The 13,457-nt window shown below is 39.0% G+C and overlaps 1 protein-coding gene across 1 annotated transcript in view; it reads left to right on the top strand.

Moving 5' to 3' along the window:
- Positions 1–13,457, top strand: part of Syne1 (spectrin repeat containing nuclear envelope protein 1) — a 462,188-nt gene that overhangs the window by 142,059 nt on the left and 306,672 nt on the right. Inside the window, exons 15-22 of the mRNA XM_059272792.1 lie at positions 441–537; positions 1,203–1,405; positions 3,710–3,874; positions 4,317–4,469; positions 5,436–5,579; positions 8,136–8,309; positions 10,700–10,858; positions 11,429–11,593. Coding sequence (XP_059128775.1) covers positions 441–537; positions 1,203–1,405; positions 3,710–3,874; positions 4,317–4,469; positions 5,436–5,579; positions 8,136–8,309; positions 10,700–10,858; positions 11,429–11,593 — 1,260 coding nt within the window. The remainder of the gene's footprint in view (positions 1–440; positions 538–1,202; positions 1,406–3,709; positions 3,875–4,316; positions 4,470–5,435; positions 5,580–8,135; positions 8,310–10,699; positions 10,859–11,428; positions 11,594–13,457) is intronic.

Here is a 13,457-nt window from a genome sequence, read left to right as displayed (position 1 = left end):
TCGTTTTCACTGTCATTTATTTTTAACTGGAAGTCCCTCAAAGCAGTCAGTCATCCAGCAGGGCTAATGTTCAAAGAACAACAGACTTCCACAGCTCTAGCACAGTGGGACATTAAAATGTTCCCCCAAATTTAGCACTTTCTAAATGTTAGGCCCAGATCCTCTAGAGAAAATTCTGTTCTTGAGGAAAAACAGCCTTTGTGTGTGGTGAAGAAATAGAACATTTTCTCAGTCTGGTGTTGAGTTGGTATCGAAAATGTGGGCACAGTATATGGGCTTCATATTACCGGAATAATCCATGACAGTGGGATTTTGTGTTTCCCAGTAGAATAAGGTTGGGAGAATTGGATACGGTGCCCATAAACTTATGAATTAACCTTGTCATTTGTGCACAGACCTAATGTTTGCTATCTACTAACCAAGCATGTCTCTCTTCCTAGTCTTTTATAGAAAACAGCAAGTTCTTTGAACAATACGAAGTGACATACCAGATCCTGAAACAGACAGCTGAAATGTATGTCAAGGCAGATGGCTCAGGTAACGCACACTGTGGGATTTGCTGAGGGGGCCGTGGTAGGAGGGAGAAGAAGGGTAAGTGAGGGTAATTGGAGTGAAGATGGTCCACGTTCTTTCTATGCATATATGAAAGTGTCATAATGAAACTGAGCATCCTATACAGTTAGCAGCCACTAATAAGAAAAGAAATTTGGTATGGTGTTGACTTAAGTAGAATTTAAAATTTAAATTTAAAATTTCTATGGAGTCAGATCAATTATTTTTTATGGTGATTTTTTTAATAACTTTGTGACTATGCTTTTAACTTGAAGAGGACAGAGTGACTTTGTGAGGAATTTGTCTTGAAAATGACATTCTTTCTGTGTGTAATCTTCTATGATAGAACAAAATAAGCATTCATTTTTCTAAGTTGCAGTTTTTCAGCCTAGTTTCAATTCCAAGGGGATTAAAGGCAAAAAAAAAAGGTAGAATAACTTGAATATAGATATGAGAGCTTAAATTACTATGAAGATAAACTTTGGAAGATATGTTTGCTTGCAATTTGTAAATTTCTGCCGTAATTGTTGGGAATAGACTCTCATATGTCTGATAGATGCTCTTGCCGCCAGTGCATAAGAACACAGGAAACCATGTAGGGATGGTTTTAAGTACAGAATGGAGACAGTAACTGGTTGTTTCTGATTCAGTGGGAGAAGCTGAGAATGTGATGAAGTTCATGAATGAAACCACCGCTCAGTGGAGAAATCTCTCCGTGGAAGTGAGGAGCGTGAGGAGCATGCTGGAGGAGGTGATCTCCAACTGGGATCGCTATGGTGATACTGTGGCTAGCCTTCAAGCCTGGCTAGAGGATGCGGAAAAAATGCTGAGTCAATCGGAAAATGCCAAGAAGGTAAGACTCTTCACACAAAAGGATAAGACATGCTGCAGATTCATGAAGGAGAGATTTCTCACAGTGTAGTTCACTAGTGGTTCTCAGATATTTGCAAGTGTGACTCAAGAATTCTCACTGAAGAGATTTACCCCAGGTGAGTTAAATGAAATTAGACCTGCAAGTACTGCCTAGTAAAAGTCGTGTTAAAACATTCTACTTTTTAATTAAATAAAAGTAAATCCATTCTACTTTTTAATGCAGAAGGGCAGTAAGTAGTAGTAATCAACTATTGATAAAAGGGTAGCCAAATCTAAGGGGCAGTAGAAGTCTATATGCTATATGCACACTGAGGTCTGTACAGATGGACCTGTCTAGGGCTCAGCCTTTGTAGATTTCCTATTCACAGCTGTGGTTACCTACACAAGGCACACACACACACACACACACACACACACACACACACACACACAGACATGGAACTGAATCTGTATAACAGTACTTACCCATGTAATAGCTGGACCACCACCACCTTGATCTCTTTAGAGATTCTCTTTTGGATATTATAACCACTCAATCAATTCTGCATAGGAGGGAGACTTTTTTCTTTTATTTTTCTTTTTACAATGTTTAAGCACAACAGTAACTGTCTTACTCCAACACCCTTACATGGAAATACCCAATAAAGTGGACAGTCACATATATATGCATACGTATACATACAAATTTGTTTGTATATACAATGTATATGATTTTTACGTAAACCTGATGTTTTCACATGGAAAATCAATGTACGTATAAAAGGCATTATACTGTCAAGCTCCCATAAAGAAGTGCAATACATACATTGGAATGAATTACCTCTTTTTTTATTAACCAGTTATCCAAGAATTGTTCATCTGCTGTGTGTTTGTACCAAGTGATGCAGCATTTTTGTATTTTTCTCTTGTTTCTCCATTAATATGGATTAAATATTCTTGTACATCTAAAGAAGGTGATGAACACAGACCCATGCAGATTTGGGCTTTTACTAATCAGATGAAACAATGCCCTGGTGCCTGTCATGTGTGTTGGTTTGATCCAAAGAAATGTAGCAACCAGAAACAGGAGTGTTCCCAGCTACTTGTGTGGGAAAGCCTCCCACACACGGCTTATGGAATGAAGTTTGAGTTACATTGGCACTGTGATGAGTGTGTGCATGTGTGAACATAAGCGCCTAGTCTGAAATGAGACGGAAGCTGTTTCACCGCCAAGTGCATTCCCTTACATAAATAAGAAAGGAGGCTACTGTGTTCAGTGTCCTTGACGTAAATGTCTGGCCTGAAAATGTTTCCTTTGATCTCTGAATGTTTTATATATATATGTGTGTGTGTGTGTGTGTGTGTGTGTGTGTGTGTGTGTGTGTGTATGTATGTATATATATATGTGTGTGTATGTATGTATGTATGTATATGTATATATACATTCATATTCCAATTTTAGACAGCTTGCACTCATTTTTATTGGTATGAACAGCAAGAAAATGTCTCTGACATCTGAAGCATTGATTGCTGCTTCCTATAGAAAACAAGAATAAGAAAATGGTCTCTTGTTTTGTTTTGTCTTGAGCAAAATGCGCCGTGTATGTTCATGTATGATGACACAGAGTCAGGTGCACTGGCGTGTGCCTGTAGTCCCAGATGCTTGTTTGCCTCGCTATGGGGGATTGCTTGAGCCTACAAGTTTGGGACTAGCCTGGGCAGCAGAGTAGAGCTCAGTGGTTAAAAACAAAAAGATGGGCTTCAGAGACAGTCCAGTGAGTAAAGTGCATGATAAGGACTTGACTCGAGTCCCCAGAATCCATGTAAAAACACGCAGGTGTAGTGGCTATTGATTGCAATTCCTGTTCTGGGGAGGCGAAGACAGATGGATCTCTATGACTCACTGGCCGGCCAGCCTAACTAACATACTTGGCCAAGTCCCAGGCCAGGCCCCAGCTCAAAAGAAAACAGAAAACAAAACAGGTGGATGATGGAGCCACTGATACTTGCAGGAAGGTAATCTAAAGTCCCGTGTTCTCTAGCCTTCATATGCAAATACATATACACACAAGTGCAGCCGTAGAACCATGAAACATGCATGTGTACGTGTACATGTGAAAAAAGAAAATGAGAGAGAGAAAAACAAAGACATCTGGTGTTTCTAGCTCATACTTTGAAATTTTATTTAAAATCTGAGTTTTGGAAGAGAGTTGAATTCTATCTTAAAGCTTGCAAACACTTTATTTTCATATGAATTATTAGTATTTGGCTTATGGCTTACGAGTGCATGTCCTTTCTTGCTTAGGATTTTTTTCGAAATTTGCCCCACTGGATTCAGCAGCACACAGCCATGAACGATGCTGGCAATTTCCTGATCGAGACTTGTGATGAGATCGTTTCCCGCGACCTTAAACAGCAATTACTCTTGCTAAATGGACGGTGGAGAGAGCTGTTCATGGAAGTCAAGCAAGTACGTCTTCAAATCTACACTCACTTCAAATGTGTGTGTTATCGATGTGACAGGCAGTTAGCTGAGAGGCAGTTTTACTGGGCTTGTTAAGGTAGGATACAGAAGTGTTTAAAACTGTTTGTGTCTCATTGCCAACTATTCATTCTTTGCTGTGTATGATGGAGGAGCATTCACGGAATGTAGCGTTGGGTTAAGGATTATACTGACATATGGAGCCTGCATAGACAGAAAGAATTACTTTTCAAATCCTGGCTCTCCACTGCCTGCTCCTTCCTTTTTTTCTGTCAAAGTAACTGGATTTATTTCAAACTTATCTAAAATAAGAATCAGGAGTTTAGAATTTTTCTTACCGTATATAAGAATATGTCACAGTGAAGGCTATGAGTGTCTAGAATCATAGCTTCATGGCGTTCAAACGCTTCTTTCCATGCTCTCCTCACAGTATGCAAGAGCTGACGAGATGGACAGGATGAAGAAAGAATACACAGACTACACCACCACCCTCTCTGGCTTTGCAACTGAAGCCCACAGAAAACTCTCTGAGCCCTTAGAGGTCTCTCTAATTAATGTCAAGTTATTAATTCAAGACTTGGAGGTAAGAACTTTCAGAATCAAAAAATGAAAAGCATACTGTGAAAATAAAAATTAGCCAGGTCGCTCAGGTCATCAAAAAAGCTGTTTTTGTGTCCTAAGGATCATTTTGATGGGTCTACATATTTGTTGACTTTCACAGAAAATAAACTTGAATTTTAAAAAGGTATCTTTTGAACATATGAAGTAATTTCAAAGTAATTTTCCAACATGGGATTCTTTTCCTCCATAAAATTTATGAAATATCAGGAAAAAAAACAAAAAATAATGTTATACAGGAGTTCCAAATAAATGTCCTAAACAATAAATGGTTTGGTGCATGAATTTGGCATTTACATCCTCCTAAAAACTGATGGATCTCAAAAGTGAAATAACAGAATTATCTAATAACAGAAGAAACTTGAAGAATTTTTTAAATGAGAAAAGTAGACCAAAATGTTGTCTTTTTAATTTTTATAAAACTTTTAAAAGTATAAACACACATAAGAGAAAAGAGTAGCAACTGTAGTAAGGTATTGACTTTAATTGCCACTGTGTGAGATGATAAGAAATTAAAATTTCCACCATACTAAATTTCTAAGTTTTCTCCAGTGACAATAGGTTTTTTTAAAAAGTAAATATCAGTTTAATTCTTAAAGTCAGTATTTCCCCTATGTTATTTACATGCATTTACATATGTATTACCATATTGCAGTAACATATTTTAGAAAGTATAAATGTTATGTCAACTAATCTTGGTGTTGAGTTAAGAATATTCGATTACTTTAAAAAAAACTTTTAATGTATGCATTTAGGATAGTGTTGCCTCCATGACAGTTAAAAAGGAAAGCAAAGGCTTTGCTACAGGAGTTGGTGGTGAGGATGGAATTTTGCACAGTGCATATTGATTTTTGCCCCGCCTTTTGTGGGATTCTGCAACTGACATGACATGTGTTGTACACCAACTGAGCAGCTTTAATGATTCACACAGGATATTGAGAAGAGGGTGCCTGTAATGGATGCTCAGTACAAGATGATTACCAAGACAGCACATCTCATTGCCAAAGAAAGTCCCCAAGAAGAAGCTAGTGAAATGCTTACAACCATGTCCAGACTCAAAGAACAACTAGCCAAGGTGGGAAAATACTTCACATTATGACATGCTATGGGACAACTGTACTACCTTTAGATGCTTCCTACCTCTTTGGTTACCCATCCTTACTGGTCCACTAATTATCCCTTTGAGCCATACTGTGATTCTTGATTTAGAAACTTCAATATATACTTGAAAAATAAAATGGGATGCCGATACCAGTTGACACCTCTCTTAATTTAGGCTCTGCTTCAGTAGAAAAATCTGTGTGTTTGAGGAGAGAGTAGTTCAATGTTATAAAACAGAGAGGGCAAAGGAGAGATGGAGACAGGTGAGGGCAAAGAGGAAGAAGAGAAGACTGGGTATTGAGCTGAGATTTTATTAAGATGGCTCAGCAGTTGAGAGCACTGGCTGCTATTCCGGAGGACCTAGGTTCAATTCCCAGCACCCACATGGCAGCTCACAACTGTCTGTAACTCTAGTTCCAGGGGATCTGATACCTTCACACCAATGCACATAAAGTTAATAAATTAGTTTTTTAAAAAAGATTTACTTCATATGAATCCGATCTGTCTATTCATGTCCTCTGCTAGCATGGGCCCTCTTGTTGAGGGTCTTTTTATTAAGAGCTTTGAGAGCTCCATTAGAATCTTTTATCTAAACATAAATGTTAAGAGTTCATTGTTTTCAAAATTAACTTAGTGCAGGTGATCACCTTCTAGTAAGTAAGAGGAACAGCATGTGAGTCTCAGGATTGTATGAGGAGGAGGCAGAGGGTAAATGAAGGTCAATGAAGTGAGAGGGAAGAGTGAGAGTAAAGAGACCAGCAGGGGAAATGACTATTGCAGAATTAATGGAAAAGATGAACGAATGCAAAGAAAAGGGAAAATAGAAGAACAATAGGCTTAAAAATACTGTCAGTCTGGCATACTTTATAAATACCACGTTCAGCTCATTTTATTCTAACATTCTAGTTGGAATTAGTTTTAACAGTAATGAACAATTTTAGTCTTACGCACCAGCAAAATTTGCTATAAATAAATAAATAAATAAATAAATAAATAAATAAATAAATAAATAAATAAATAAATAAATAACAGGTACAATAAAAAGCCACTGTTTTCAACTTTCCAATAAGTTGCTGGGCTGTATACCTGTGGCTTTGCGACTTGCACCTCTCATCCTAGTCCAGGTCCAGTGGTTTGGGACAACAGCTGAGAAAGTGGACTGTGTCCTGTGTCCATCTACGCTAGATTCTCTGTCTCTCTGTCTCTCCACCCCCACCCCCCACCTCTTCTCTCTCTTTTAGTTGTTAATACTATTACTGTTTTTAGAGACAGGATCTCCCTATGTGTTCCTGGCTGTCCTAGAGTTCACTAGGGACATTAGCTGGACTCACACTTCTGTCAATCTGGGTTGACAGGAGTGTCTACCCAGACTGGTTTAAGCCACGTTTTCTTCCTGCTGTTTGGGATGCAGCATGCTAATAGCCTTTCTCTCCAACCCAGGAAAGATCAACAAAACACAGTGAGTTGGCAGATATCAGTAGATTCTCTCGGGGTTGTTCCAGTGAATGGCTGTGGAGTCTCCTTGCAGCAGACAGGCAGTGGCTTTCAGTTGATGAGCTTATCTTTCAACCATACATTCTAGAATATGAACATATTTCTGCGTGTGCACCTCTGCAACAGCATTGTTTGTGGAACAGTGCTGGTGTAGTCAGCCCATCATTACTTTTATTGTTAGTGTAGAGTATTTTCCCTTTCTTGGTCTTCTGAGAGTATTAATAGTACTTTGGATGAAACCTTAAGATAACAAGGAGGGAGGGGATTGCCTTGAAAATTATAAGATCTAGACTTCAATGCAAAGGCAGTCATGCAGAGATCTTATAGAAGTCTGGAATACCAAGAACTTCGGGCCTCATCATGAAGATAATGTAGGTGTAGAGATAAAACAAAGACAGATGAGAAATGGGCAGTTTAGACTATGTCGACATCCTCTAACATGGGAGCCTCCATGAATAAATTTGTGTATAGCATGTTCTTTGGACGGGTGCAACATTTACAAACAGAGAAAGGTAAAGCCTAGAGCTGATGAGGAAGGACAATGGGTACCTAGGAAGAGGTGGTTAACAGGTTTGTCTAGGCTCAGAGTTCATGGGCAAAAGCTTAAGAACATCAAACTAGAAGCCCCATGTCCTCTAGACAATGTGGTAATAAGTCGTGACTGCCTCAGATCAGATTTCAGTGCCGAAGTGAAAGTGAATAGCATGGTGTTTAAAGAGGAATTTGATACCATCTGCCTCTCTGACTGTAATAATTCGCATGGTGACATGCCATCCAGATGGACAACTTAGATGAATTTTCATGAGAAAGCTCCACAGCCCTTCATTTGTCTCAGTGGTATAGTATTTTTGTGGTTTTTTTTTTTTTTAAACAGCAAAGCTGAATCACATAGCACAAAATAAGAGAACCATCTTCAGAGATGTTGAAATGCCAAGTGAGCATCTCCCTCAGAGTTCTTGAGAATTAAGCACAGTGCTGGAGCTTTGAGGACCTAATGGCCTCTCATGAATCTGTTTTGTTCTTTGCACTTTCAAAGGTCAAAGACTGTTACTCGCCACTGTTGTCTGAGTCCCGGCAGCTGTCTGTTCCTTTGGAAGAGCTGGAGACACAGATCACCTCCTTCTACGACTCACTTGGGAAAGTCAATGGGATTATATCCATTCTTGAGCATGAGGCCCAGTCTAGCTCTCTTTTTAAACAAAAACACCAGGTAAGAAAAATCCCTTTCAGAGATATCCTTATTTTAAAGTGTACTTAATATGGTTGGAGCATTTTTCATGATAATAGAATTCAGTTAGTATGAAATGTATTTTTTTCAAGAATAATAGGGCACAAGTAGCTCAAACCAAAGTGTATGTCTTATCCAGAAAAGAAAACTTTCTCTGTATCTTTGAGCCGGCCACCTAGATGATGGCAATCTGCACCATTTCTCATTGTCTGTTCTGTGTACACTTAGACCGGACATTCTGAATGCCAAGTGTGGGAGGTAGCATCTCCATGATGGCTCTCAGAAAAACTTCGGCTCTTCAGCCAAATCTGCTGCCTTGTCTGGAAACAGAAAGGGCCGCCATAGTTGAAAGGCCTCTGTTTCCCCTCTAACACAGGCTACTTAATTGTTTAACTCGATATTTCCTCCAGAAAATCTATGGATTATATTTCATGAATAAAATTCAATGAAAGTTTAATGTAAAGTATTTTCATTTGTACTTTAGGGAGAATAGGAAAAACATGTAAGCGTTCAAGTTTTTCATCTTTCTGTTGATTTTCTTTTAGGAATTCTCTTAGTGATGCTCTACACATGTGTCTTGGGGCCTTATCAGTTACCTCACTACCTGATAAAATAGTTAATTTCTTTGAAAAATGCACAAATTTTTCATGTCTTGATTCCTTGTGTATATGCTTTTTAAATGTACATTAATTATGTACATAATTATTTTAAATGTACATACATTAATTATGAATTGTACTCCATTTCAACCAGGTGTCTATAATATATGTCTTATGGTATGTTTTCTTTGACTATGGGAATAAGTCTGTTTGAATAACCATAAAGCTATGGAAATTTGCTTGCTATGAATTTTTATATTTACATTTAGTGAGCAGATCTGTGTGCTCAGAATCTCCTAGTGAAAAGTACAGTTAAATAAGCTGTTTACTTGACTTATTGTGAATGGGTCTGTCCTTCTGATGAGGGTACAAGTGTAGAAAACCTTTGCCACTACACTAACTGAAATAAATTCATGAAAGGGGCAGCTTCAGCTAGTAAATTGAGCAGTGTGTCTGAAATGAGCAACTGGACAATCAGAGTTTAGGTGCTGTAACACATGGCTAAGTACTTATTAACTTTAGTTTCTTCATTAAGCCAACAGTGGTCGCATCTTACAATAAATAGTCAATAATTTATAACATTATTATTATTATGAATAGTATAGTTACAATCATCATTCTAATGTTACCAATCTATTCTAATGATATCATGACATATAGAATAAAAATTCACTTATTGAGGAATGGTAACATTCCCTAGGCTCCTAAATTATTCTAAAATATGGTTAAATAATCTTTCTATCATTAAAGTCATACTATTGACAATAAATATTAGCATTTTTATAATATATTTTCAATCTCTACCCTTTGAACTTCTAATTGTTCAAAAGGAAAAGGTATGCCCTAATTCTGTTTTGTCAAAAGAAGAGACCTGCTTTAAATATCTGCCTATAGATGGCCAAAACGGTATCCAAATGAACAGTTGGAATATTCTTTTCAAAACGTTTGAAAATACAGAAGTGCAAGTGGTATGCATTCAAGGCGGAAGTGACTCTATCTCCAGGTGGACTCTACACTGCCTCCAGTGTCCACTCTAAGTACTGCCAAGATTGGTAGGATGTAAGGCTGAGAAGCATAGAGAAAGGTCCTGTCCGTCACTGCTGCATCCCATCTGAAGTGTATGGCAAGAGCAAGCAGTTCCCCAGGCCTGCTAGTCTTCTTCCGCTTGCTTTGATTAGGTCTCTTTGGCTTGAACTGCATCCTTTCCAATCTAGCATGTGCGAGTGATGTAAATTCTGTTGCATTGGATTCACTAAAGGAAGTGTGCATTGTGTTAAATTTACTTAGTGTCATTAAAACCTGATAAGTATATTAGTTTTGATTGTCCTCTTGAAATGCTGTAGGCCTGTCCAACAGCCAGTTAGAGGAATGCAGAAAATAGACAACTTTTATGTTCTGTCATTTCCTTAATGTTAATAAGATGTGCATGAAACATAAAGAAGTCTAAAACCTCACTGTGACATTTAAATGCCTTGTATAAAAAGCACTGATTTCAATGATTGCTTAAATCAAGTTCTTTTGAAAAGAACTGTTTCTCTGTACTTTTGATTTTACTTATTTCTCACTAAGGTCTAAACACTGTGAGATACTGTTACTTACAATGGTACCTCCCTTCCTTTGTCCCTTCCCTCCCTCCCTCCCTCCCTCCCTCCCTCCCTCCCTTCCTCCCTCCCTTTGTCCCTTCCTTCCCTCTCTCCCTCCCTTCCTTCCCCATCTCCATCCCCTTCACTCTAGCATGTAACTAATACCACCGTGTCTTTCCTTTCCCTGTAGGAACTGTTAGCTTGTCAAGAAAGCTGTAAGAAAACCTTGACACTCATTGAGAAGGGCAGCCAAAGTGTCCAGAAGCTCATCACCTTGAGCCCTGTGTTAAAGCATTGGAACCACACAAAGTTGCAGAGACAGATAGCAGATGTCCATCATGCCTTCCAGGTAAGTTCATCTCCCTGCTTTAGACATGTAAGTCCAGGAAAATAGAGAGTGAGGACAGAACCCCTCACTCTCTGGTACTTGAAAACCAAATGTTTTATTACTTTTTCCCTAACATTAATATCCTTATAATGAATTAACCTTCTAATGAAATACCTTCCCTCCGAGTACTTTCTAAACAAATAATGATATTAATAATTGGCCAAATGAAGCCTCAATACTGAGAAAACAGCCCCCAATTATGGTTTTTAGTATATTCCAAACCTATAGGTAGCCCATCTATAGGTTGTATCAACTATAAGTTGAAGTTTAAGGAAAAACTCACCTCTGCACTGAACATGTCATGTATATCTCTTTGTTCTATACAAGTATTTACATAGCATTTCTGACGTATTATTAAAAGTCATCTAGAGATGAGTTAGTTTTAGAGGATGCCGGATCATGTGTCTATGTTACATGCAGACACCACCTCATTTTATGTAAGAGACTCTCACCTTTGCGGATGTTGGTATGCTTGGGGCTCCTGGAGGGAATGCAAGGGTAGCAAGGAGTGACTTATTTTTTTGCATTAAGAATATGATCAAGAAAACTGGAGAATGGAAGAAACACGTGGAAGCCAACAGTCGTTTGATGAAGAAATTTGAGGAGTCTCGGGCAGAGTTGGAAAAGGTGCTACGGGTTGCTCAGGAAGGCTTAGAAGAAAAGGGGGATCCTGAGGAACTCCTTCGGAAACACACAGTGAGTCTGCTCTATGTGGCACATCTGACCCCTGTGTGCGCACAACTTATCTCAGATTGTAAAATAAAAAGACTGACCTAATGTAGGGGAGTAGGGGAAACCAGCAGGGCATGGACTTTAAAGGCATCAGACCCAAGAAACAGCAGCGAAAGAACTGCAAGAGAAATTGCTTTGCCGGGTAACTTGGGACCATTCTTGAGCTCCCGGGATAGCAGAGCATAAGGATGACTTAGACTCTTAAACTACAAGCTCAGAGAGTTTTGCATAGCTAAACATATTCTTAAGTAGATTGTGCTGAGTGACTAGGTCTTTATTGGTCATTTAATAAATCTCCATGGCATATTATAGCATAGCATAAATGCCACGTCATTGGGTACTGAGTGACTAAGCTTTTCATGCTCATTTAATAAACCCCCATGGCATATTATAACATAGTATAGACTCCATGTCACTTGGTATTTAGTAACTGACACACAGTCATATAAGGTTGGGTGTAGCTTGAGTTTTCCTGCCTGGCCCACAGTCACGACAAATCTCTGACACCCGCCAGTCCCACAGCCACTCAGACCCAACCAAATAAACACAGAGACTTATATTGCTTACAAACTGTATGGCCGTGGCAGGCTTCTTGCTAACTGTTCTTATAGCTTAGATTAATCCATTTCTATAAATCTATACCTTGCCACATGGCTCGTGGCTTACCGGGATCTTCACATGCGGCTTGTCATGGTGGCGGCTGGCAGTGTCTCTCCGACTCAGCCTTCCACTTCCCAGCTTTTTTCTCCTCCTTGTCCCGCCTATACTTCCTGCCTGGCTACTGGCCAATCAGTGATTTATTTACCAACCAATCAGAGCAACACATTTGCTATACAGAACATCCCACAGCAGTTGGGGGACTACCTTCATGCTTCTCTCTCTTATTTAAATCTCATTAGTACTGAAGACACTGGTAATGGATGAATGGTATTGGGTAATGGATAGTGTAGTGAGAATATGTACTTTAATTGTATTTCTTGAGATTTCAGAGGCATTTGGATACAAACCATACTGACAAAAAAATGGTGGTGCATGTATTGGGGACACAGTTTTTTAGAGCTCTGACATAGTCTGTGGCCACAAAGCACAAGGAATCGATCTTACTCATTTTATAATTGTGAATGTTATGGTTCTCACTGCTTTGAATCACTGTGGTTTTGAAATCTCTCTGCATACATACTGCTGAGGATGTTTGAGACTGAGTGTGCATACATGTGTGGCTTCTATCGCTCACTCTGCTGTTAGAAAATAGTAGCTCGCTGGTCTTGAAGGTAGAAGTGAATTTTCTCACCATTCTCGAGGATTACAGTCTGAGCTTGGCTTGCCATGATGGAGGGGTTCCCATGAGGACTCTTTCTGGCTCACAGATGGACACTTTCCATGTTGTCATAGGCCAGGAAGGAGACCTGGCCTGGAAGGTCTTTCCTGTTACCTCATCACTCTTATAAAGGTCCCATCTTCATGATGTCATCTAAAACTAATAGTCCCTGAGGCCCTGGCTCCAAATCTAACCACCCTTGGGTTTAGGATTCTGACATACAGCTCTGTGCGGGACACAGTTCCATCCACAGCACAAGTATTAAAGTACACACATGGGGAGTGTGGGATGGTTCATGATGGCCATCATGACTGACACATGTTACAGGTAAGGAAGGCAGGGATGGAGATCCCATACTGTAATTCTGAATTTACTAAAGAGGACCTATATCCCTATCACCATAGAATCAAGGTCTAGGGGTAATCTAGTAGCTTTTCAGATTACCCTACCAGTTTAGCAACCACAAAGATTTTTTTTCTTAAAATATAGAAAGAAATAGTGAAATGTCAG

The sequence above is a fragment of the Peromyscus eremicus genome, chromosome 8b (genome assembly GCF_949786415.1).
Source record: "Peromyscus eremicus chromosome 8b, PerEre_H2_v1, whole genome shotgun sequence".
In the NCBI taxonomy this organism is placed as follows: domain Eukaryota; kingdom Metazoa; phylum Chordata; class Mammalia; order Rodentia; family Cricetidae; genus Peromyscus; species Peromyscus eremicus.
This window is presented reverse-complemented; position numbering and strand designations above follow the sequence as displayed.